Genomic DNA, 26477 nt, shown 5'->3' with positions numbered 1-26477 from the left:
TTGGAGGTAGACACAGACGAGGACGAGGAGGAAGATATTCAGGCAAGTGCACATGATTGGTTGGAAATGGTTAAGGTGGTGAAAGCGGCAACGAATGTTCTGGCCGCTCACAAGCAGCAACAACGGTCATCTGTTTGCACCCTTGCAACAGACGACAAGATTTTTCCAGATAAAAATCTGAAGTTGATGACTCCTGCGGATTTTACTGCCAAAAAGTCAAAATCCACACTCCCCCCCCCACCTTACCTCAACCAGACTATTCAACCCCAAAACGTACCATACGTTTTTTAATCAGGTAGTGGATAGTGATTGCAGTGATGACTCTCTGTTCGCCAGGGCACCAATTGCCCATAGGCGTACTAGGGTTCGTAACCGGATATCTGCCTTTCCCGAACACTTATCATATGATGGTAAGAGTACTTGGGAACCGTTCTTTTAAAAGTTCACTCGCTATGTCCAACAAGGCGAGTGGACTGATGAAGAACAAGTTAGCTGCCTTGTCTGGTGTTTAGATGGTAAAGCGCTAGAGTATTATGCGCTTATCTGTGAACAAGAAGGTCAGCTTACCTACAAGAGGCTAGAAGTTGGCTACCCGATTTGGCCAACATGAGTTGCCAGCTGCTGCACAGGTAAGTTTTCAGAATGCAGCACAAGAGACAACCGAGTCCCTAGATGAGTGGGCTGACCGAGTGCTCACTCTAGGTTATAGAGCTTTTAAGAAGCTGCCAGAGGAGTTTGTCACTGTCCAAACAGTGAACAGATTCTGTCAGGGTATGGTTGACAAAGAGGCCGGTCACCATGTTTGCATGCAGCAACCAGAGTCTGTGCATGCAGCCATACAAATGGTACGCCAGTACCAGCAGGTGTATGCAGCCATGTATGGTGACCGGAAGAAACCGGAAAAGGTTTTTGCTGTTGCATCCCAGCCATCACGGGAGCAGCAGGCAGAGCCTATGTCAACCGATGATTTAAGCAAAGCCTTAAATGACTTGGAGCAGAGACTGACAAAAACCTTTTTGTCAGATTTGTTTCAACCCAGCAGATCAGCCGGATGCTACCATTGTGGCGAAATAGGGCATTTTAAAAGAAATTGCCCAACGTTTAATGACAACCAAAAGTCGTTAAACTAGAAAGGGACGGTGAAAAAGTAGGTCGTTACCCGTCCCTGTCTGCAGACAAGACCTGCAAAATTAAAAAATCCCGGTTGGCTGCCAATTTCAGCCAAGTAAGCACGGGGGGAGTCGAACCAGACCCTATTGTTGTCTGTCAGGTCAATTCCTCTTCCCAGTTTACCATGGGGGTCCAAGTAGGGGATGTCCAAGTAACAGCAGTGGTAGATACTGCTGCCCAGGTGACCATCTTTTCTGATAAGGTCTACAATTCCCTGAAGCACAAGCCCACCAAGATAAGGGATGTCAAGCTGCAAACGGTTGGCAGGGAATTGTCTATGGCAGCCTTTGTAGCCGGTCTGGTTAAGTTGAAGGTTGGACACCAGTGGTACCAGATCAACATGTTTGTTGCCCCCATTGAGCAACAAATGATGTTGGGCTTTGATTTGCTTCGTGACCCTGGCAAATCTGTACTAGACATGAGCAAGGCAGAGCTTTACTTTGATGGTATGCGCATCTCCCTAGATGTCCATTCATCAGATAGTCCCTTGGTATACAAGGTCACGGTGTCTAAGAGACAGATTATACCTCCACACTCTGTGGCGAGAGTCCAATGCAGGTTACACTCTCCCCTGCATAGCTATATCGTGGAACCAGTGAACCAGAAGAAATTTCTGGCTCCCCGAGTGTTACATGAAGGCACTAACACCCCTGTGTTGTGTCTTGTTAATCCATCAGATAGCTATCGTCTTGTCAGGAGGGGAACAGAGATAGGGAGGGCATTTGCCATCAGTGAAGTTGTCAAGAATGAGTGTGATGTTGAAACATCTTAGCCCAGCAAAGTGTTTGAAACATCAGGTGCGGTTGGTCCAATACCACCACACCTGCAGGAGGTCTATGACACCTCTTGTGGCAGCCTTGATGAAGGTCAACGGATTCAATTAGCGCAATTGCTGATTGAGTGCCAAGAAGTTTAGTTTCGCCGCCATATAGTTTATGTGTACAACTGAAGGTTATTTTTAACATAATTCAAAATAATGGAATAAAGCTGCATTCTGTTTTCAGAGAACAAATTATTGTTAGATTCCCCTGCTTTGTTCATGTTTTGATTAGTTACCTGTTGGACTTCTCCTTTATTGATTCCACAAGCGTATGAGGTCGGCGAATCGAGTATGTCTCACGTGATTTGCGAGTTACATCTGACCACTGTGTGTTGTGTTCAATACAACAGAGGGACACGTCTTTAAAACTGTGTCCCTCAAGGTGAAAGTGTTCAGCGTCCGGGGATCTGTTACATTTGCTCCAGTCGGAGCGGTGTAAATTCATTCGTTTACTTTAATGGAAGTTTAGTTTCCGTCGACATATTGTTTGTCATACCACAGGAGTATGGAATCGTTTTTGTTTTGAATAGGTGAATTTATTTTCTCTCACTTTTATTTGAAAATCTGACCATTGCACTTATTTGAAAAGTTGACCTTACTAAAACGTATGGTTTTATGAGCTTGGAAATCGAAACCCAGTACGCTTGAAGATAGAATTCGTTAAATTAGCAAAGAAATCATCGACAGATAACAATAATTGACATTTTCGTAAAATTCTGTAAAATGCGTAATGGGCGAAGCAAAAACGTTGCATTCCTCGTGTTAACTTCTGATATATAAGAGATCACATACTACTATTTTATTAGTTTATATTTTTGGATAATTTTCCACAATGTCCAGTGGTCATACAAGCTTCTTTCACTACACGGCACGCTGTCTAATATTAATGTGTTACACAAAATAATATAAGGCTAACACATAAATATTGGACAACAACCTGTACTGTATTAACAAATAACAGTACGGTCAGAACAAAGGAATGACGTCAAAGTAGTAATTTAATTTAAAATAAAACCATCACTTCTATAAACGCGAACTGCTCTCGGTTAAGTTTAAAAAAGCTAGAAAATTAATTATTTGTATCCTCCATATTAAATATTTAATTAATTCAATTATCATTCTAGTGGTCATCCTTTACTTTGAACGTGTTGTATTGGTATTTAGCAACCGTAGTTAACTGGCTTTTTTCTCAGCAACTACTTATCAAAGCTTTTTGATATTTGGCATACAACATTGACCGTGGGATTTGATTTCAGGTCTGTCGCTTATCCTTTTCCTGTTTTCCGACTTAGTTAAATTTTCAATATTTATGGTCAATGGTAAAAACTGCATACAGTATTGACATGTGGTCCCATACTATGGTGTCTGTCGCTCATCCACTTCCTGTTACTGACTTAGTTAAAGTTTCGACATGGTCGAAATTAAATCTTTTCCTATTATCACAGCCTCTTGATATTTGCTATAAATGCAACCCGGCCTTTTCTGTCTTTGACCCATTTCTTTTATTAATTAGCATTGTTATTTTGGTTTCATCGAGTTAATAATCATGTCTTACAATTATTCTGTTTTTGTCTGTGTTATTAAACTTTGTCCTTTAAAAATGCAATATCTTCTTTAATCTTTTGTCTATAGTACAAAGTAATATTTCTGGAAAGTAATGATATAGTTTTGCTACTTTAACATTATTTTTTATTTTTTATCAAGCTCCCTTTAAAAGAAATTATTCTATGAGAAATGAATATCGATACATGTACTAATATTAGTGTATAAAACATACTGATTTCTTCTCAGTTCTCACTTTCAGTTTGTAAACTTTGAGTAAAAGACAAAGAAATGTTTAAAATAAAACAGTATTTTTTATCAAATTTCATAATTGCAACTGTGTTTTGTATTTCTATAGCGTACGAGTACTTGCCGTTACTTTGTTTTCGAAAAAGCGTTTGCATATGTTCCCAACAGGGCAACGAATGAATGGTCCTAATTTTTAGAAAAAAAATGTAGTTAATTAAATAAGAAGAAAATTAAAATACATATCAGAACTATCAAAATAGCAAAGTTAGGCTGTCATAGATAAAGACCATAATGTTTTCATCTTCCGGGATTCGCTGGCGAGGCCAATCAAGTGTGTGTTGGGGATGGGGTCAGAATGTGTTGTTATCGGCAATTTGGGGAAAAGATAAAATCAGTAAGGTTTGAAACAATTTTTAGTAATAAATTCAATTTTAATTCTTGCTTGCTTTCCTCAGTTTATTCAAGAAATAAAAGAAATGATAGGGGAATACTATTCTTTAATTAGAGAACTATATGCTTTTTCATTTAAGGAAAAGGGCCTTATTCCGGTCTTTAAATCACAGAAGACTGTGCGAAATTGAATGGCACGTCACAAATGTACATGAAATTACATATATATGTATCAAAATCGTTCCATTTTATATCAATATACGGCTTACACACGAGGTTTACTTAAATTGACATATGTAAGTTTATATATAAAACCTGACCAATTTTTCTAACACAAACTTAAATATTCAAACATGTGTTCTCTCTTTTCCATTCGAGAAAAAGCTTAGTGAGGCAAAATATGTCATAACTGATTATATACCGAATAAAGTCGACCAATATGGTTAGATATTAAATACTACATTATACACTTATTGACTAGTGAGCCATTAGAAATGATATGATATTCACATCATATTCAATATATCATTAGTCGATAACTGTTTTATTACACGATCAGCTTAAGATTAAAAAACATACAAAATTAAAAGCTTAATATTAAAAACAACTTATCAATGTACTCATCATTGCGGTATTAACCGTTACCCATTATTGTGGAGTTAATATGTTTAAAAGAGAAAATAATGCAACCTTAGGTCTGAAGCAACCAGTCAATTTAAATTTACGACGGCCACGCTCAATAGGTTTTTTTTTCTAATGTCAAACATATTGGAGGAAGAATATTTTAGTAAAGAGTACTCCTAAAAAACAGAATTCTCTTGTGAAAAAATGCAAATTTCAGAATTGACCCTCAAAGTCATTCAAAGGTCAAGGTCACATTATAATTAATCGTCATTTTAGTTTTTTGCCATAAGGGTACTTTTGTTCAAGTATATATCAAATCCGAAAATAAATAACAAAATTATTATTATCTAATATAAATTTAATAGTTGATATTGAAGGTATTGTGCTCAAGTATGAAGACAATACATTCATAAGTAAAAGTTATTATACTTACAATATCCTGTCAATTCATTTTAAGTCAAAGTTTCACTACTACCTGCTAAAGCATATCTAAAAAAATTCAAATCTAAAGAAATACATCCGAAAAACAAAAGTGAATTAAGATCAACACTTCATTTTATTTATTTGAAATATTGATCTGCTTTTTATTTAAGAGCATATACATGCGCTATTATAAATGCATCAAACGTGACTAGTTTTATGATATATAAAATTTGATTTTGTGAATCATAGCCGTTTTGAGATTTTTAGAATTTTTAGATTCACTTAGCCATGCAATTATTTACTATTGATGTTGGCAACATGATGTCTATTTTAATTGAATTACTTAATAAAAGATCAACCCGAACACTTAAAATAGAAATATTCAAACGATAATTAAGGCACATATTCAGTTATAAATTAAAACTCGTATTTTTGTGCTATTTTAAGCCCGATTTGAGTTTAAAGCGTTGCGACGCTTTTCAATTTTGGGTTATTTTCAAAATTAGAATAGTTATTCTGGCAAAACGCAGTAAGCGAACGATCTAAAAATATGCAGATAGGTTATTGGTCTGGACCTTAAACAAATGGAACATTGATTTTGGAAAAACTTTCCAGTCCTGTCATGTCGTAAAACCCAAGTTGAATTCCCATAATGAGCTCAATCCAGCTGTGAAATTTAAAGTTATTCCTAATAACTTTTTGAACTATACCCTAGACTAAAATTGAATATGTAGAAGACAAAAGTAGGGCATTTACATCATAATAGCTGTGGTTCTTTAAAGATGTAATTTATCATTCTATTAAGATTCAAGTAAATACCTGCTACCTTTCTGTATGCCTACAAAGTATAAAACAAAAGGCAATATACAATAAGTAATGACCTTGTACACTGCTGTTTTAGTCTATGAGACATGCCCATCTCCAGTAATTCCTTTTAGATATGCACACAAATTAAGTATAAAGAATGGCAAAGCGCAATATAATTCTTATAAAAGTGATTATTCTTGAGTATTGCACTTCTCCTTTACGAGCGTGAAATTCTCCATTTCGGATTGAGTTATACCCCCGAAAACGAAGGCTCAAATATTTCAAAGAATTTGGAAGGAAAAAAGATTAACGATTCTTGGTAAATTTGTTCCCTTTCAATGAGATGTACATTTGAAGTTTAATAATGTTTTACTCAAATAGTTAAGGTTTTATGCCCTTGTTTAATTGTTACAAACAGACGAAGGAAAACCGGGAGGAGAATGTCACGACGGACAACGTCAAATGAGTATCTTTCATTTATCATCGATGAGATAAACTCATACAATGTGACTAGTTACATATGAAAAGAAAGTAACTTGACAATATTTGACAATCGTTCCATTTATCAAAACTTGATCCCGCAAATACAAGGAAAAACTTATAGTTACACAAAACATATTTTCAAAAATGATATATGCTGGGTCTGAAAAGTTTGGTCAAGTGTTTCAAATAATTACTCGAAAATACACAATACTATAATTATGCTGACACAGTAAAGCTCAAGAAATAATCATCTTAACAAAATGTATCTACAGTTTATTTACGAAAATTGTATCAAATTAAAACAAAACCACTCAATTAGGACGAATTTAAAGACTAGCATTTCAACTGACGTAATAAATGTGCATGCACACTAGTAAGTTAAGTTTCTGTCTCCTCAATTGCGGAATAAGGTTGTGTTTCGTTATTTGACAATCTGACACTCTTACGGTTGTATAAAGTGGCGCGCTTCCATTCTTGGACCTCTTTGTGTTTCTTCCGTGCAAAGAATCCACACTGGAAATACACTATACTGTGTTTAAAAAAGTCCTTTTTCCTTTTATAATATGTCCTTTTCTTTATGACCCTAAGCTTTAAAGAAACTTTGGTAAATCTACTGAATATTTAGTATAATTATAACATTTTAAGATACATTATGTTTCAAACAATCGTCGAATGCAATAATTTTATTAATTGTAAACGATTTTTAACAAGGCAGGAGAAAAAAACGAGACTTTGTCAAATAAAATCTTAAAAGTACAGAGTTGATTGACTCATGCATGTTACGTAACGACTGTACTATTCGCAAAGATATTTTATTCACTTTCCTAAATGATTGTGGTTTTGATTAACTGCCAATTTCTGGTTTCCGGTTTCTTGTGAGATATTCAACTTCAAGTTTATTATCATAATTAAGGCATAACATATTTGAAATTTAAAGAAGTACACTAGTACTATAATCTCACACCTCTTATTTGTGTGTTTTTCTGAATTTAAGCCGATATAAAACATAATTTGCTCATATCTCGACAGTCGATCCACCTAACCGGTTTTTTGGATAACTAACCAGAAATAACCAAGTTTTTCATAAATGACATACCTTCTTAAGAATTATGATAATAATGACAAGAACAGCAAGGGCACCATAAACACTTCCTATTATAATCCCCATCGATCCACCACCATAATAATCCATAATGACCATCACGGATACATCAGATGTAAGTTCTACAACAAACGTTGTCCATTTCTGGAATACATTGATTTACATCGCTGTATTGCATAATGTACAGTATTTATAACATATAATATATTCAAAAGTAACGTAATAAAAATTCTATAATGTTGTTAAATATATGTACTTGATGTAAAAAAAAATGCACTTTTATGTGGCATTTGAAACATGCATAATGACATATTATATAAAAAAGAGTCAAGTATATAGATAATTATATGCATTAATGAAGTTCCGGCTATTGACATGATTGATATGAGTTATGGTCCCGAATTTGCAAAGAGGAAAAGATTAACGATTTTTTGTAAATTTGTTTTCTCTCAATGCGATGTTGTCACGAACGAACGAAAGAAAATCCGATGGGAGAAAGTCAGCATGGACAGCCAACAATCTTCCTACACAGAGTTTTATCAATTGCAAATTATTTATTTTTATCTTTACAGCAGAACATAGACGAGTCTTTGTAAAATAGTATGTATCTACAGCATAGTAACATATCATATGACAAACGTATCTCAGTTCAAAATTTACCTCAGCATACACAGTTTTATTCCACGGAACAACTTTTCCACCATACCATATAAACGGATCAGTAACGGTTGCGTATGTTGCGTAATGTATTTCAAGAAATTCCTATATATAACAAGTGATTTACAATTCAATACAAAGATGTAACGAAATATTATATCTTCAATTTCTTCATTATAAATCTATCACAAATGAAGGTTCTATTCTATCAGAATGGGTTCATACACATACTTTCCAAGGCGAACTTTCCGCAACTGAATTTACCGGTACAACAAGTTCAGACCTAGATCAGCCGGTACAATTGGGGTAGAGGCAATCTCATCATTGATCTGCATTGTTTGCTTTTCATTCAGTACTTCTTTTTGTTTGAAAATTATGATTGTATTGTCTAAGATTGAAAGATGGAAAAGTCTATTTAGGACATTTTGCGCGGTAGGGGTTAAACTTGTAGACTACCGATTCCATACCGGCACACTTATTATTGAGGATAATGTCTTCTTATGATGCCCTTCAACAAAATTATGATACGTGACTTGTACTATGTCGTATTTTTGCTCCGCCCGGCGCCAGACGAAACCACAAAAATACGACATTGACCATTTGTCGTACTTTCGCTCCGCGGGTCGCCAAGCGGAGCAAAAATACGACATGTCATAAATTAGCAACCATACAAAACTGTATGAATTTGTAACGCTCTTGTAAAAACGTATTATATTTAGGCCTTTAAACAAACATTAAACCAATTATTACATAATGAATCATAGGACTAAATTTGGCACCAAAGAAATGTGCTTGAAATATACCTTTTGTTTGGCAAGTTTATTTTCAAAAACATCTAGTTTGATATAAATGATGTGTTGTTTATTGTGTTCCAAATTTAGTATTTCACATTCTATTACCTCACAAGAAAAGTCGTCGTTGCATGTCTGAAAAATTCAAGCATTTAAATATCTAGCGCTTTGTTCGAATAGATTTGAGGATCAGGGTTAATATCAGTATCAAATTTAAAACTTAAGTATTTGCCATTGTTTATTCACATATATCAAATATTTCATATTAATTTGATAAAATTGGACTTAGAATTAATGTAAAGAATGTAAAGTGATTTTGCAATATATGGGCATTTTAAAGTTGATCCAAATATTTATCTTGATCCTAAAAGTGATAATTATTTTAAACCAATTATGTTTGTATTTGTTTTAACCTTTTACCCCATGAGCATATTGTGAAAAATGGCCGTTTTCACTGAACAGCCTCCTGTTACAAGTTCCAACTGCTATAAAACTATGAAAAATGCTTCAATACTGATGAAACTTGGCACATATGTTGTCTGAATAACCTCTGTCACAACATGCTCAATCGTAAATTACCTGTTACCATGGCCACGGAGGACGTCTCAAAATTGCAAAAAATCACTATTTTGCATTTTTTCCCATCAAAACTGATTTCAAAGTGCTGCAACTTCTCAATGTAATGATATAGAGTAAAAGGTTTTCAGCGTTGGTTACACGGCACCTAACGATCAACCTTAGGCCATTTTTAGACTGTCACATGTCCAAAATTTTCTTGGCGATGAGGGGGACTACCGCCCCCCTTCAAAACTCCCAAACAGAAGGGGGCACATCCCCCTTCTGGCAACCCCCTGGTGTATCATTTTGATGGGAGGCCGCGCCGAAAAACTGGTCACTTTTTTAACAACATCTTTTAAACGAAAAACAGTGTTTGGTGCCTAGTTAGGGCATTTTTTCACTGTTTGAGGCCTCAAAAAGGGGGGGGGGGGCAAAAAGCCGTCAAAACACGCTTATATCAGGGAAAAGGTTGAAATTCGTCTATTTTATCCCAAAATAAGTTGTTTGTTTTACTAATCTAATCTTTTCTTTGTGAACATGAAGTTGTTTGTTTATTATAGTTTGTTTAATGTTTAAGCTTATACTTTGTATAAACTGGTTGCAATAGAGTGTATATATTTTTTACAACCTCTTCAGAGGCAGTTCGCACTTGAAGCTCGGCCTTTTCAAGAATGCAAAATTCGTTATTGGATAAGAATATTTTAACAAATGTCTATATGCGAATTTATTTCCTTTGTTATATCACTTTAATCCTAAGCTTACTCGAATTATCTGGTTCTACGTTGACTAATCACGGTCAGCACTGTTTGCTCCTCAGTCAATAGTTATTGTTTTCCCTAACTAACAATGGTAACTGGGTTTATTCAGATTAGATGACAAGGCAATTAAAGAAAATAAGCGTGTTTAAGCTTTGTATTGCATTGTCATCTCTTAAGAACAGTAAAACCAATTTGAAAAGCAGCACGCCTCCACATTCATGCTAATTTTTATCAAAATGGATCAAAAAAGTAAAATATTGAAAATGATCAAAAAAAAGTAATTTACACTTTGCAATCGGCACTAACAATCCATGTAAATTACCAAACAAACAGGTGAAAATATGCAGAAAGATAGCCTTTACTGCGCTTGTCACGCATAAAAAATGGTAATTAATACTGAAAAACTAAGAATTTTATCTCACATACCATGTAAATAAGTACGTGAATCTTGAAGCATCTTGCTTTTCTTTAAATATTCGAACATTTTTCTCAAATCTTATTTTCTTAAAATATTTTTTCTTATCTGGTGTGCAGCATTAAAGTTTTCACTTTAAAAATGAAATGTTGACTGTTAAAAAAGCAAATGACTAGCGCTTACTATATTCATAGCTTTGGATGTCGGTTCTGATTTCTCTCCAGTACTTTTCGCACTTTGTGCCGATTGTTCCGCTTCTCTTCGTCTCGTTTCTGTAATCATAGAAATGTTTGAGATATACATTTGTATGAGTAAACGAGTATATTTGCTCTACAGCACGTTAAAATGTTCACAGTATTTACATCAAATAATAGTTCAAACGTCCAGGATCTTCAACATATCTGGACCCTCAAGTTATATACCTGATCAATACATAAATAGAAGATGACATCTGTGCATACTTGATAAGTTGAGAGCAAAAATGATATACCATGATACATTAGAATCAATTATATCTATTTACTCATAACTATAAATCAGGTGTAGTGTCACATCATAATTACTTATGGCTATATACCAAGTTTTGAGTCATACATTGTATACTAAATAATTAAATATATATAGCAAGATTAGTGCCATATAATAATTAATCATTGCTATAGATCAGTTTCTTTTACTAATTATAGTTTTATACCAACATCGGGTAGGATAATAGCTGCTCATGTTTATTTACCATATTTTGAGTAAGATAATAATTGCTAATGGTTATATACCAGATTTTAGGGCTAGATGATAATTATTTATGGTTAAATACCTGGTTTTGTGTCAGGAGGAAGTGAGAATTTTGTTGCTTTCGCCGTAGATGATGCTTGTGTAGAAGTCTCAAATACAATTGTTCCGTTGTACACACATTCAGAAGGCAATTCCTACGGTGGCACAAATGTGACATGTATGTGTTTTTATTTATCTCGTGGCCACGAGATACTATGTCGTGGCTACGAGTTACTAAGTCGTGGCCACGAGATAGCTAACTCGTGGCCAAGAGATACTATGTCATGGCCACGAGTTTCTAAGTCGTAGCCACGAGATAGCTAAGTCGTGGCCACGAGAGAGCTAACTCGTGTTCACGAGTTACTAAGTCGTGGCCACGAGATAGCTAACTCGTGGCCACGAGATACTATGTCGTGGCCACGAGTTACTAAGTCGTGGCCACGAGACAGCTAACTCGTGGCCACGAGATACTATGTCGTGGCCATGAGATAGCTATGCCGTGGCTACGAGATAAATAACCAATCAGATTACACCATTTATGTTACTTTCCCTAATTAACTAGACATGTGCTGTAGTACAAGGATACCCCTACTTCACCAGCCTGTAAAAGTGCCATTTATACAACTTATTAACTTGTAGCTAATTTTACATTTAGCGTCACTGTGACCCTGATCTTTGACAAGATGACCTCGAAAGTATTAGATGTCATCTACTGATCAGGTGCAATGATCTTTCTGGGTAATATAAACCATGGCTTATCCCTTCTAAATTATTCATCAGACAAGGATTTTATCTTATAGGCTATATACTGTCCATGGGCAATGTCCCTTACAAATAAAATAAACAAGGACTTATTCCTTCTCATGTTATCGTATAAACAAGGTTTACAGTCCGTAGTACGTACAGACTGACCAATTCGATCACAAAATTGTCCCAACAAAGAGCTATAGTCAAAATTAATGTCTGATTGGCCTTGGAAGATGACTTTCTAAAATGATCTTAAAGACAAGTTCAAATTGAATAGCTTCAGTATTTAAGATTAATGTTGCATGTAAAAGTAAGTTGTTAAGTTTAACAAAATCATAATATATATAGTTTATTTTGATTGGTTAATTATCTCGTGGCCACGACTTAGCTTTCTCGTTCCCACGACTTAGTTACTCGTGGCCACGACAAAGTATCTCGTGGCCACGACTTAGCTATCTCGTGGCCACGACATAGTATTGCGTGGCCACGACATAGTATCTCGTGGCCACGACTTAGCTATCTTGTGGCCACGAGTTAGCTATCTCGTGGCCACGACTTAGTAACTCGTGGCCACGACATAGTATCTCGTGGCCACGACTTATCACCTACTTTACAACTTCTGATGTATTCCTTAACAAAGTAGTTGATTTTTTTACTCATGATCTTTTAAGCTTTCACCTCATATAAGCATGTTTTGACGCTTTTAAAACCCTCCCCTTTTAGAAGCCTCAAATACTGTTTTTCGTTTGAGAAAACTTGAATTGGAGCGGTATCCCCCTCGTCGCCATGACAATTTTGGACTTGTGAGGGGTTACAACGGCCTTAGGTCGATCCTAAGGTAACGTGGTAACGTGTAACCAACACTGAAAAGCCTTTGACTCTATCACAATCCGTTGAGAAGTTGCAGCACTTTATAATCAGTTTTGATTGAATAAACAACGCAAAATAGTTATGTTTGGCACTTTTGAGACGTTCCCCGTTGTCATGGTAGTAAGAAATTTAGGATTAAGCATGCTTATCCAAGGCTATGGTCCAGTCAACATTTGTGACAAGTTTGATCAGTACCAAAGACTTTTTTGATTATATAAAGTCTTCTACATCTGTGAACCATTTAAAAACTTTTTCTTGAGATATCATCACACATCGATATATACAAATTGATAATCTCATTAATGTATTAATATTTATGTATCTTAACAGTTTGAATATGTAAACTCTATATTGTTCCTTGTTTAGGGTCTCATGGAATATTGGTATTTTGTTCAAATGAGTTCTCTCGTTAAGTAAAATCTTTATTATAATTATTATTATTATTATTATTATTATTATTATTATTATTATTCATTTTATGCTTTCCAGTGGATTACTGATTTTTCCGTGAAAATTATATTTGATAATTTCACAGTGAAATTTATCAAAATATAATTTCACACTTTTCAATGACGAAACTACTTTGTAAAGATTTTCCCCATGTTGTACCTCAATTTTATTTTTGCTGACAATTTTGACAATGTCAGGCTGTTTAGAGAAAAGCAAAGCTGAAATTAATAAATAACTTAAATGTCAAAAGTAATAAAGAAAAAAGAAAACTAACTTCTATTCATCCAAATTAGCAATCACCAAATATCGTCTCTTATTTTTTTGTTTCATTTTTACTGTCTGAAAAATACATTCCTTCCACATGCAAAATTGTTCTTAATGACATTTGGGCATATTTAAGTATCCTACGAGCAATAACTGTCGTATGCTTTATGAAAACTTAAAAAAACATAACAGCCATCAGCCCGAAGAATAAGTAACAACCCAGCGTTCGTAAGGCAGCCTTTCAACAAATCCATTTTTCCAATTTCCTAGTCGTTTTTTTAATGTTTATACATTTGTCAACACTTATATATTGTCTGTTACAATCCGCAAATAAGTTTTCTTTCTTTTAAAAAGGTGTATGACTAACAAATCCAAATGATATCTCTCTGATTCAAACACAACTATTTTCCTCCCGTGAAATACACAACTTTTAAAAATGGCGGCCGCTTACATTTAACAGAGCCTGGTCTAATATAAATTCGCAGTAAGTAACAGAAATATTGATGGATGGTTGGACCTTTTCTCCTACTAGAATTAAAACAGGCAATCATTCATATTTTTTTTTTAATAAAATGAATAATATCACCGCCATTTAACGTAGATTATCGAACTTATTTTTTAACCCAAGACTTCTTGTATTTTATGAGAAATTCGACTAAAACATGTAAATAATAGAGGCTACCAGTGGAGAAAACAGATTTTAATATTTAAGTTAATATCAAGAAAATTTCGTTTTAACTTGTTTTTAAGCATAAAATAAAAAGATAATTTTTTGTTTTTGTGTAAAATGTAATTTTTTTTCATCTCGTGAACTTAAAAAAAACAGTATTCTTTCGTGAGAAGAAAACTGTTTTTAAAGCTCACTCGATGAAATAAAATTTCATCTTACATACAAACAAACAAATATCATCTAATTAACCATTACATTTAGTGCGTTACTATTATATGTTCGTATAACGCAAGTGACGTCACGTCATAATTTATGCAGGGTGTGCCATTCCATTTTTATGGAGTAGAGAAAACGGCACGGGTTTTGTAACATATGATTTTAACAGAGAAGGAAAATGCACAAAAAAGATACAACAATGTGTCATTGTTCGAAACTTGCTCCATCATACATTATTAAGCACAGTTAATGAAGTACAAGTTTATTACATGATTTCCTTACACTCATGTTAAGGACATATGTCTCTGTGCCAAAAGATTTAAAAAAAAACAAGCGTATCTTAAAAAGAAAACATTTTAAACAGGCCTCTTTTGAAACAGAGAACCAATTAGATCTTACCACAATTCTAACAAACTCTGCATCTTCCTTTGCCAGTGGTATTGTTATGTTAACGTATGTCTTCGGAAGAAAACTAGGTCCTTCGTTTGTAACGACGTATCTATGAATCAAACGAAGCATATGTGTGCTCTTTTCGTCAGCCTTGTATCTTACCTGATCGGACTTTTCTTTGCTTAAAAAATAAAATGTAATCAGTTATGATCTTGGATCAAAATCTCTCCTTTCAGCATTTGTTGTACAAATAGGAGGTAACAACCTTTAAGATTTCCTGCACATTTTTAATTGAAGGAATATGAAATATAAAAATACATTAGATTCAGAGTGTAAAATAGTTTTCAAAGATTATTTTATCAAAAGACACAATAACAGTACATCCGAACCTCAGAATTATAGTATACGACCGCTTAGCTATAAATGGAGAGCTACATAATCCAGTGTTGCTGGTTTAAACCTCGGGTAGGAGGTGAGTAGGGGATGGAGGGATGAATTGAGACTAGAGGTCAGCTGTTCCTAATCGCTGATTCGTCATTAACGTGTGATTATAAACCGGTTATATGTGGAGAAATTGGTAATTACCGGTGAGTTATCAAGGAAAGCATATACGATTGATAGACTGTCGAGATAAAAGAAGAGATTAAAATGTTTTAAAATCGGTGACAACACTGCTAGTGAAACAAAACAAAAAATAAAACAATGGAAAATCAAACTTGAATGATAAAACACACTTGGCTTTCGATGAGATCATTTGTTAAATAGTAAACACATACTCTGCCTGTATATGTACAGCATATTTCAGCTTCACTAAAATTGTTCTTTTGAAGTCATTGTTGCTAGTGTCAACGTCTAAATTAGCCTGGTCAGCAAGCATAGAAATCTACAGCAAAAAAGTGGTTACTCTGTTGTATTTTGTTCATTTTATTGCATGGTGCCCCACAGAGCGAACATACGATATAACACAATTCAACAACCATAGCATTTGGAGTAAAATAATTTTTGATGAGTAATGTCAATATGCTCTCTGCTTGTTTACATTAAACAGACTAACAAACATACAAAAAGATAAAAAAAGAATAAAATAAATTAGTAAAAAACAAACATAATTCTGGTAAAAGAAGTTATCAATGATGAAATTTCAGAACGATTTTCACACTGTCTTGGTGCATTTGAATGCTACATGAAAACTAATTAATTTCAAATTATTAATTATATTTCTGTGCAATTCAAATTATCAAATCAATATGAAAATGTATACTCTATAACACAGTAAAGTATGAACTTGATGCAAACAACGGTTAAAATATAAATATTTTAAATTCATGTTAAGTTCTTCGTAGACATAGATTCATAGAGAATAACAGGTTACTGTCTTTTGAGAAATGGTTTCTCAGACGAGGTTAGATATGGTCCTGGAAGGGGCGAGGCTTGCCGAGCCCCTTCCGGACCATATCTAGCCGAGTCTGAGAAATCCCTTTCTCAAAAGACAGTAACCTGTTATTCTTTTTATCATGCCACTATTATAATTTTGTATCTTATTTTTTTAATTCGGGGCGCTAATTTCTGAAAATACGGTAACCACTTTGTACAAGAGGGTTATACGCCAAAAAAGTAGTCCGAGGGTTTTTACCAATAATTTTATAACACAACACAATTTTTGGTACAATTTGCTTTAACAATTTATTTACTGTGTATTATCATAAATATTCAGCAAAGTCAATTAAACAATACCAACAATAAACATCATCAGTGCTGATCTGGCGTAGGAACATATTACCATTTCAACAAATTTAGCAAATGGCCGCCGGCTGAAACAGACATAGACTGGAGAATTTAATTGTGCTTTAACAGGATAACAAGTGTGATTTTTAAAGCTATTAAGGAGATTAACACAAAAAGAACAATGTTTTACAAACTGTTAGCCAGATATTAACAGTTTAACAATTAACATAACGGATTTGGACGAAGGAGTCTCGGTCACATGTTCACCTCAGCTGTTCAACGGAAATATTTCAAAACTGTTCAATTACGACTGCTACTGTCTTGATCGTTCCTTAGAGGCATGCTGTACATATTAAAATTCTGTATATGGACAGTAGCACCAAAAAACATTGACTGCACATGACCTTGAGCATTTCCAGCCTGAGTGAAATGGGTGGGGTAATTAACAGTTGGAACATTGACTACCTGAGACTGAGTGTTTGGAGCAGAGACAGGAGGTTCGATTTGTGTAGATGGCAAAACAGGCAGCGGAGACTGCGTTGGGACAGAAGTGCAATTGTCAAGGTAAGAAGCATTTGTACATGTTGCAGATTTATTTGTATTACTATTAATTGATCTCACTGAAGTGGCAGATCTGCTTAAGATATTTGAGCAAGTTTTTTGCTTTTTCAAAGACATATTGCTGTAATTGATTATGCTTTGTACACATTCATGCCCAGTGATCTGCATGATATCAGTAGGTGCCTGGTCCGAATCCCTGAGCTTTTGTATTGTGTGTTTTCTGGCAGAATGGTTGGTAAGGTGCCGTGTAATGCCTGATTTTACAGTCATTGTTTTCATTAGTGTGCCAATTTTTTTTTATTCCAACCCGCTGTTTTAAAAACCATTGGTCAAATTCTGTAAGTGGGGTTGTTCTTGGTGCCAAATAAAATGGGTCCGAATCCCGACTGAATCCATGTGGACGCTTGGCTGCATAGTATCTGTAGGCAGATACCGGATCCCGCTCAACTCCACTAGACCACATACGTGGAGGATTCTTCCTAGAACCACCACTGTCTCCAGTGCGTGTTTTAGTCTGGCGCTCTGTAAGTTCCAGAAACTCAGTGCCCTCCGCATCGATCTTTAATTGTATGTCGCCCCATCTGAAAACAATGTTTTTATAATATGTACAATTTTTAATATAAATATTAACATGTTAATTTATGTTTCTTTGTTGTTTTTTTTAAAGTTATGTTTCTTTGTTGTTTTTTTTTTTAGTTTTAAGTATGCAGCTAAAATCATAATTTTATTTCAATTTCAGGTTGTGAAACGGTGAAGCTTGGCCACATGAAATTTCATTTTAAATGGCATTCTGAACATCCTTTAACGTCTAAGTTCCAGAAAAACGTTACTAGAAGATTTTGAGATAAGTGATTTTGAAATAGAAAAGTTTTTTATGCATTTTAAATTTTTAGGTTTAATAATACGACTGATTAACTGTCTTTTAATTAATAGAGATGACATTTAAATTTACCATCAGTGATAGTGTTCTTCTACACTTCTCATGCCGAAATGTATGGTAAATGTTAACCACAAAGTGTTAATGATAGACTGTGGTGAAGAAAGACCTAGTTGGCCGGTATCATAAAGCCTGTCAATCTATTCATCTGTTATTGGTTGGGCAGCACTTTCTTTGTTGCCTTTACCTGATTTTTTTCAGATTTTTTGTTTTTGCCTGAAATTTACATGCTAATCATTTTGTTGTTTAAAAAATAGCTGATTTATATCATTATTATTTGTAGAAAATTAAAAGATCATTTATAAACAAAAATTTACAGGAAAAAAATAAAAAAAAAATTTTAATTATATTTAACCCATTACTTCATATACACGCCTTTTAACGCCTTTTTCACCCCCCCCCACTTTTTTGTTGTCTCAAATGATGAAAAATGCCTTATTTGACCCCAAACACTTGTTTTTGTTTGAGAAATGTTGTTAAAAAAAGTGACCTCTTTTTTGGCGCGGCCCCCCAACCAAAAGATACATCAGGGGGTTGCCAGAAGGGGGATGTGCCCCCTTCTGTTTGGGGGGGTTTGAAGGGGGGCGGAGTCCCCCTCATCGCCAAGAAAATTTTGGACTTGTGAGAGGCTGTAAATGACCCCAGATTGATCATAAGGTAACATGTAACCAACGTTGAAAAACATTTGACTCTATCTCAATCCATTGAAAAGTTACAGCACTTTGAAATCAATTTTGATGGAAAAAATCAACGCAAAATAGTGATTTTTGGCAATTTTGAGATGTCCCCTCGTTGCCATGGTAACAGAAAATTTAAGCCTGATCATGTTGTTGCAAGGGCAATGGTCCAGTTAACATTTGTGCCAAGTTTGATTAGTGTTGAAGCAGTTTTTATAGTATCATAGCAATTTGAACTTGTAACGGGAGACTTTTCAATGAAAACAGCCATTTTTCAAAAAATGCTCATGAAGTAATGGGTTAATGAAAAAAATCAAAAAAATCTACAAAACAACAATTTTCTTCAAATTTATATGACAGGCCATGTTTAAACATGAAAAAACGCGATTTAGGGTAATTTCAAGTATTTTCATCATTTTCTGTTAACCCATTACTTCATATACACGCCTTTTAACGCCTTTTTCACCCCCCCCTTTTTTTGTTGTCTCAAATGATGAAAAATGCCTTATTTAGGCCCCAAACACTTGTTTTTGTTTGAGAAATGTTGTTAAAAAAAGTGACCTCTTTTTTGGCGCGGCCCCCCAACCAAATGATACATCAGGGGGTTGCCAGAAGGGGGATGTGCCCCCTTCTGTTTGGGGGGGGTTTGAAGGGGGCGGAGTCCCCCTCACCGCCAAGAAAATTTTGGACTTGTGAGAGGCTGTAAATGACCCCAGATTGATCATAAGGTAACATGTAACCAACGTTGAAAAACATTTGACTCTATCTCAATCCATTGAAAAGTTACAGCATTTTGAAATCAATTTTGATGGAAAAAATCAACGCAAAATAGTGATTTTTGGCAATTTTGAGATGTCCCCTCGTTGCCATGGTAACAGAAAATTTAAGCCTGATCATGTTGTTGCAAGGGCAATGGTCCAGTTAACATTTGTGCCAAGTTTGATTAGTGTTGAAGCAGTTTTTATAGTATCCTAGCAATTTGAATTTGTAACGGGAGACTTTTCAATGAAAACAGCCATTTTTCAAAAAATGCTCATGAAGTAATGGGTTAATGAAAAAAATCAAAAAAATCTACATAACAACAATTTTCTTCAAATTTATATGACAGGCCATGTTTAAACATGAAAAAACGCGATTTAGGGTAATTTCAAGTATTTTCATCATTTTCTGTTAACCCATTACTTCATATACACGCCTTTTAACGCCTTTTTCACCCCCCCCTTTTTTTGTTGTCTCAAATGATGAAAAATGCCTTATTTAGGCCCCAAACACTTGTTTTTGTTTGAGAAATGTTGTTAAAAAAAGTGACCTCTTTTTTGGCGCGGCCCCCCAACCAAATGATACATCAGGGGGTTGCCAGAAGGGGGATGTGCCCCCTTCTGTTTGGGGGGGGGGTTGAAGGGGGCGGAGTCCCCCTCACCGCCAAGAAAATTTTGGACTTGTGAGAGGCTGTAAATGACCCCAGATTGATCATAAGGTAACATGTAACCAACGTTGAAAAACATTTGACTCTATCTCAATCCATTGAAAAGTTACAGCACTTTGAAATCAATTTTGATGGAAAAAATCAACGCAAAATAGTGATTTTTGGCAATTTTGAGATGTCCCCTCGTTGCCATGGTAACAGAAAATTTAAGCCTGATCATGTTGTTGCAAGGGCAATGGTCCAGTTAACATTTGTGCCAAGTTTGATTAGTGTTGAAGCAGTTTTTATAGTATCATAGCAATTTGAACTTGTAACGGGAGACTTTTCAATGAAAACAGCCATTTTTCAAAAAATGCTCATGAAGTAATGGGTTAATGAAAAAAATCAAAAAAATCTACAAAACAACAATTTTCTTCAAATTTATATGACAGGCCATGTTGAAACATGAAAAAACGCGATTTAGGGTAATTTCAAGTATTTTCATCATTTTCTGTTAACCCATTACTTCATATACACGCCTTTTAACGCCTTTTTCACCCCCCCCCCTTTTTTGTTGTCTCAAATGATGAAAAATGCCTTATTTAGGCCCCAAACACTTGTTTTTGTTTGAGAAATGTTGTTAAAAAAAGTGACCTCTTTTTTGGCGCGGCCCCCCAACCAAATGATACATCAGGGGGTTGCTAGAAGGGGGATGTGCCCCCTTCTGTTTGGGGGGGTTTGAAGGGGGGCGGAGTCCCCCTCATCGCCAAGAAAATTTTGGACTTGTGAGAGGCTGTAAATGACCCCAGATTGATCATAAGGTAACATGTAACCAACGTTGAAAAACATTTGACTCTATCTCAATCCATTGAAAAGTTACAGCACTTTGAAATCAATTTTGATGGAAAAAATCAACGCAAAATAGTGATTTTTGGCAATTTTGAGATGTCCCCTCGTTGCCATGGTAACAGAAAATTTAAGCCTGATCATGTTGTTGCAAGGGCAATGGTCCAGTTAACATTTGTGCCAAGTTTGATTAGTGTTGAAGCAGTTTTTATAGTATCCTAGCAATTTGAATTTGTAACGGGAGACTTTTCAATGAAAACAGCCATTTTTCAAAAAATGCTCATGAAGTAATGGGTTAATGAAAAAAATCAAAAAAATCTACATAACAACAATTTTCTTCAAATTTATATGACAGGCCATGTTTAAACATGAAAAAACGCGATTTAGGGTAATTTCAAGTATTTTCATCATTTTCTGTTAACCCATTACTTCATATACACGCCTTTTAACGCCTTTTTCACCCCCCCCCCTTTTTTTGTTGTCTCAAATGATGAAAAATGCCTTATTTAGGCCCCAAACACTTGTTTTTGTTTGAGAAATGTTGTTAAAAAAAGTGACCTCTTTTTTGGCGCGGCCCCCCAACCAAATGATACATCAGGGGGTTGCCAGAAGGGGGATGTGCCCCCTTCTGTTTGGGGGGGTTTGAAGTGGGCGGAGTCCCCCTCACCGCCAAGAAAATTTTGGACTTGTGAGAGGCTGTAAATGACCCCAGATTGATCATAAGGTAACATGTAACCAACGTTGAAAAACATTTGACTCTATCTCAATCCATTGAAAAGTTACAGCACTTTGAAATCAATTTTGATGGAAAAAATCAACGCAAAATAGTGATTTTTGGCAATTTTGAGATGTCCCCTCGTTGCCATGGTAACAGAAAATTTAAGCCTGATCATGTTGTTGCAAGGGCAATGGTCCAGTTAACATTTGTGCCAAGTTTGATTAGTGTTGAAGCAGTTTTTATAGTATCCTAGCAATTTGAATTTGTAACGGGAGACTTTTCAATGAAAACAGCCATTTTTCAAAAAATGCTCATGAAGTAATGGGTTAATGAAAAAAATCAAAAAAATCTACATAACAACAATTTTCTTCAAATTTATATGACAGGCCATGTTTAAACATGAAAAAACGCGATTTAGGGTAATTTCAAGTATTTTCATCATTTTCTGTTAACCCATTACTTCATATACACGCCTTTTAACGCCTTTTTCACCCCCCCCCTTTTTTTGTTGTCTCAAATGATGAAAAATGCCTTATTTAGGCCCCAAACACTTGTTTTTGTTTGAGAAATGTTGTTAAAAAAAGTGACCTCTTTTTTGGCGCGGCCCCCCAACCAAATGATACATCAGGGGGTTGCCAGAAGGGGGATGTGCCCCCTTCTGTTTGGGGGGGGTTTGAAGGGGGCGGAGTCCCCCTCACCGCCAAGAAAATTTTGGACTTGTGAGAGGCTGTAAATGACCCCAGATTGATCATAAGGTAACATGTAACCAACGTTGAAAAACATTTGACTCTATCTCAATCCATTGAAAAGTTACAGCACTTTGAAATCAATTTTGATGGAAAAAATCAACGCAAAATAGTGATTTTTGGCAATTTTGAGATGTCCCCTCGTTGCCATGGTAACAGAAAATTTAAGCCTGATCATGTTGTTGCAAGGGCAATGGTCCAGTTAACATTTGTGCCAAGTTTGATTAGTGTTGAAGCAGTTTTTATAGTATCTAGCAATTTGAACTTGTAACGGGAGACTTTTCAATGAAAACAGCCATTTTTCAAAAAATGCTCATGAAGTAGTAATGGTTAAAGCTAAACAAGTCGGTGGGGGGGGGGGGGATTTAAACGTCTAGTTTATAATGATGAAGTTTTTGCTGGATTTATTTAATTTCCAAAAGATTATTAAATAGACGTAATAAATTGTAATTTACCGATTTAGTCTGTATTTGTTAGGGGAAATTCCTTGTCTTGAAACTTTTGGCTACGGTTAATTGGTACCCATTTTCCTGGAGAACTCTGTCAAATGTAGAATATGTACCCTCGTAAAACTACTCGGCTCGTAGTCTGTTCCATCTTCTTCTTAATGGAGAGAAGGAACATGGCAAGAAGCTCATCCAGCTCCGTTCATTCGGATGGAAATGGAAATCTCGTGTTTCGTTTTTTTAGTTTGAGAAAAGGTTTTTTTAGCCTGGTTTATAATGGGTTAATGAAAAAACTTCCCAACAAATCATCCCAGTGCACATTGAACGTTGCCATAAAGTTGAAGGATTGTCAAATTAAGATTAAAAAGTGCTTATTTGTATTATTTATAATTATCTTTGTGAAACTTGAGAATGATGTAAATATTAATGTTTTTTCCTGTCCTTACTCTGATTTTGTCACTAAGAATTCATCTTTTTTTTAATTATTTAATATTATTAATATTGTTGTTGTTGTTGTTTTAGATGTCTAAGAGCAGAAGATGTGTATTTAAAGATGTAAGCATCTTAATAAGAAATTGTGTAAATATACCTTTAATTAAAATTAAATCATTTAAAAATCATTTTTTATTTTATGTAACATTTTTTTTTGAATAAATATGTTTTATTAGGCTGTTTTATCTTGTTATTTTTGCAATGCTTTAAGCTGTTTACATTGTGAAAGTAGTCCGGCAAAAAGTGGGAGGTGCTTGAAAAATCTGATGTACTCTGACTTTTCCATAGGTTTAAGCATGGAAAAGTGTTCTCAAGTCACTGACTGAGAATGGTTGCTGTTCTCAGACAGGCTTTATCAGGCAGTTGTCATAGTAATGGCATGATAAAATATAATCTTAGCTTTGATAACAAAAATAATATAAGTTAGAAAAATGTTGAGCTTGTCGCAAAAGGTATTCTCTCTTCCCAATTAAGTAAATGACATGTACTGCGATATTATAGCAAAAAACGTCATAAGTCTGCTGCAATTTTGTGTACATGTACTATCCTTTAGGTCCTTATTGAAATTCTTCGGGCGTCCATGGCGAAATATTGAGGTCGTTAATTTCAAATTACTTGACCTTTACCGCTCAAGGGCCAATCCCTTAGGGGTCTTTGGATTCTTTCATTTGCGGAAGCTATCACGCTAGCTTATAAAATGGCTGTGATTCTACATAGGTGTTCTAGCGTGTCTAAAATAACGCAAGGAGGGGCAACATTCCACCAGAAAAGCTGGTGCGATGTTAACCCCAACCAAAAGGAAATCATAATTCTTGCAATTCTTGTGAACGCATGGAAACATTAATGGAGAAGAAAAAATACATTAGCAGATAGATTCTCGTGGCCACACACCGTTGCTGCTTGACCTGCGAAATTTCTTTAATGGATTTGTTGAGTTCGTTTTGAACTATTTATTAATAATTCTCAGGGTTACCAAGTAGCCTGGCCAGACTGCACGTATGTGTTGAAGACTAACCTCTTTTCGTTATACCACTTTAAGGATGTGACAATGGCTAACCACTTGCCGTTCTACAAGTTTAAGGATTTTGCAACGGCTTATCACTTTGGTTTCTACCAGTTAAAGGATGTGGCAAAGGCTAACCACTTCCAGTTCTACCATTTGAATTGCTTATAAATATATGAAGGCGAAAAGACACTTACATGTACGCCTTCCTTCATTTTATTAAGGTCCATTCCTGGAATAAGGCACTGCCTACTTATATCGTAGTACATCTTGATCTTCATGTTTTCATTTCTATCTAGCCTACTGTCTGCGGTACAATTTACAATCGTGCTGGTTTGGTGAGGAGATTCGTACTTGCAACTTGCTCCTATCAGGTCAGTGTTCGAACTGTAAAGAAAGAATGTGACGATATTACACAATTTATTTTTAATTGTTATCTGTTGGAATTGCTCGGTAACACAGTTTAGGTAAATGATTTTCATATGACAGAACCGTCGGCCACCTCTTAAAGTTAGTCTCTCATACAAAACGGGACTAAAACATCATCATATTTGTTCACAGTTATTAAATATGCATAGAAGCAACTTTTGCAGATTCCATGACAAAACTGTGACCTGATAGTTATCATGTTTCACTTGACACAGATTTAAACACCCCAATTATCACACTGGTTAATACACAAGCGCACAGTTGTTCTACCCGCAACATCTGACCAACTTACAACCAGTTAACGGGAGTGTTTATACTTTAAGTCAACATAAACAATATAAAATGTTGCTACGGTTAAAAAATACAGCAGGATAAACATTGCAAATACTCTACTGTTATGGGTTTCTTTTTTTGATGGACAATACATGAATTAATCCTCTAGTTCCATGTAAATGTACGAGCCTGTGGTAAACCTTTATCCTATGACGACATTTTATTTCAAGAATGCCGTAGCTACAATGTGTGGGGTAGAAGTTTTTATTGCGAGTATACTGAAAGCTAATATGTAAGTAATATGCAAGTGTAGAAAAAGGTAAGGTTTCCTTCAATGCTTTAATTCATGCCTATTGTACTGTACGAAGGGACACTGAAGAATTTCGATAAAGTTTATCAAATTTCATAAAATATAATTTTATGTGATAGTTCTTAATACATTAATATTATCATGCTATGAAATATGTTTATATTGTATTATATCAATTCTTCTCTAAGGGAGACCGACTGGACTTGAAATATGTTTCCAAGAACTGTGTACCATTCGATGAAGGTCTACACTATTAACTTGTTTGCAAATCTTCATTACGTTCCATCATCCCGTTTTATCATAGAAATAATTAAGTTTTGTGCACGATGTCTCAAGGTAAGATCGTCATATTAAAACACATTGTCCGCTAAGAAATTATGCTCACACTAAAATGTACGCTGATTGAATGGTCTAAATATCTACCCGTTCGTAGTCATAAGTGTATAATGCCATTGTGATTTACAAGTAATGCCCGGACCAAATCTTTTTTATGAGGTACCGAATGTCGATTATATTTGTTACTATTATTATGTCAATCGTTGATTTAACAATCAATTGTTTTAATTACAATAGCATCCATTAATTGTTCAATAAATTATCATTGTTTATCTTTAAGTTATTTCGTTAGTTAAATTAATGATTTACATACATTTCAATTAGTAATGTTTTAACTGGTGATAATTCTAATTTTATCTTGTTTTTATTTATTTTTTTCCATTATTGTCACTTTTCATTTCAGTAT

General features: G+C 34.9%; 1 protein-coding gene across 1 annotated transcript in view; it reads right to left on the bottom strand.

The window, feature by feature from the left end:
- Nucleotides 1-6766: 6766 nt before the first annotated feature.
- LOC132721905 (integrin alpha-9-like) overlaps nt 6767-26477 on the bottom strand; it is a 34081-nt gene continuing 14370 nt past the window's right edge. The window contains exons 8-16 of the mRNA XM_060706281.1: nt 24921-25110; nt 15944-16050; nt 15177-15348; nt 11604-11715; nt 10973-11061; nt 9071-9193; nt 8271-8372; nt 7605-7754; nt 6767-7021 (exon numbers count right to left, since the gene is read on the bottom strand). Of these exons, the coding sequence (XP_060562264.1) occupies nt 6887-7021; nt 7605-7754; nt 8271-8372; nt 9071-9193; nt 10973-11061; nt 11604-11715; nt 15177-15348; nt 15944-16050; nt 24921-25110 (1180 nt within the window). The 3' untranslated portion in view covers nt 6767-6886. The remainder of the gene's footprint in view (nt 7022-7604; nt 7755-8270; nt 8373-9070; nt 9194-10972; nt 11062-11603; nt 11716-15176; nt 15349-15943; nt 16051-24920; nt 25111-26477) is intronic.

This window comes from Ruditapes philippinarum, unplaced genomic scaffold, assembly GCF_026571515.1.
Source record: "Ruditapes philippinarum isolate M1 unplaced genomic scaffold, ASM2657151v2 ctg5123_1_1_1_1, whole genome shotgun sequence".
Classification (NCBI taxonomy): Eukaryota; Metazoa; Mollusca; class Bivalvia; order Venerida; family Veneridae; genus Ruditapes; species Ruditapes philippinarum.
This window is presented reverse-complemented; position numbering and strand designations above follow the sequence as displayed.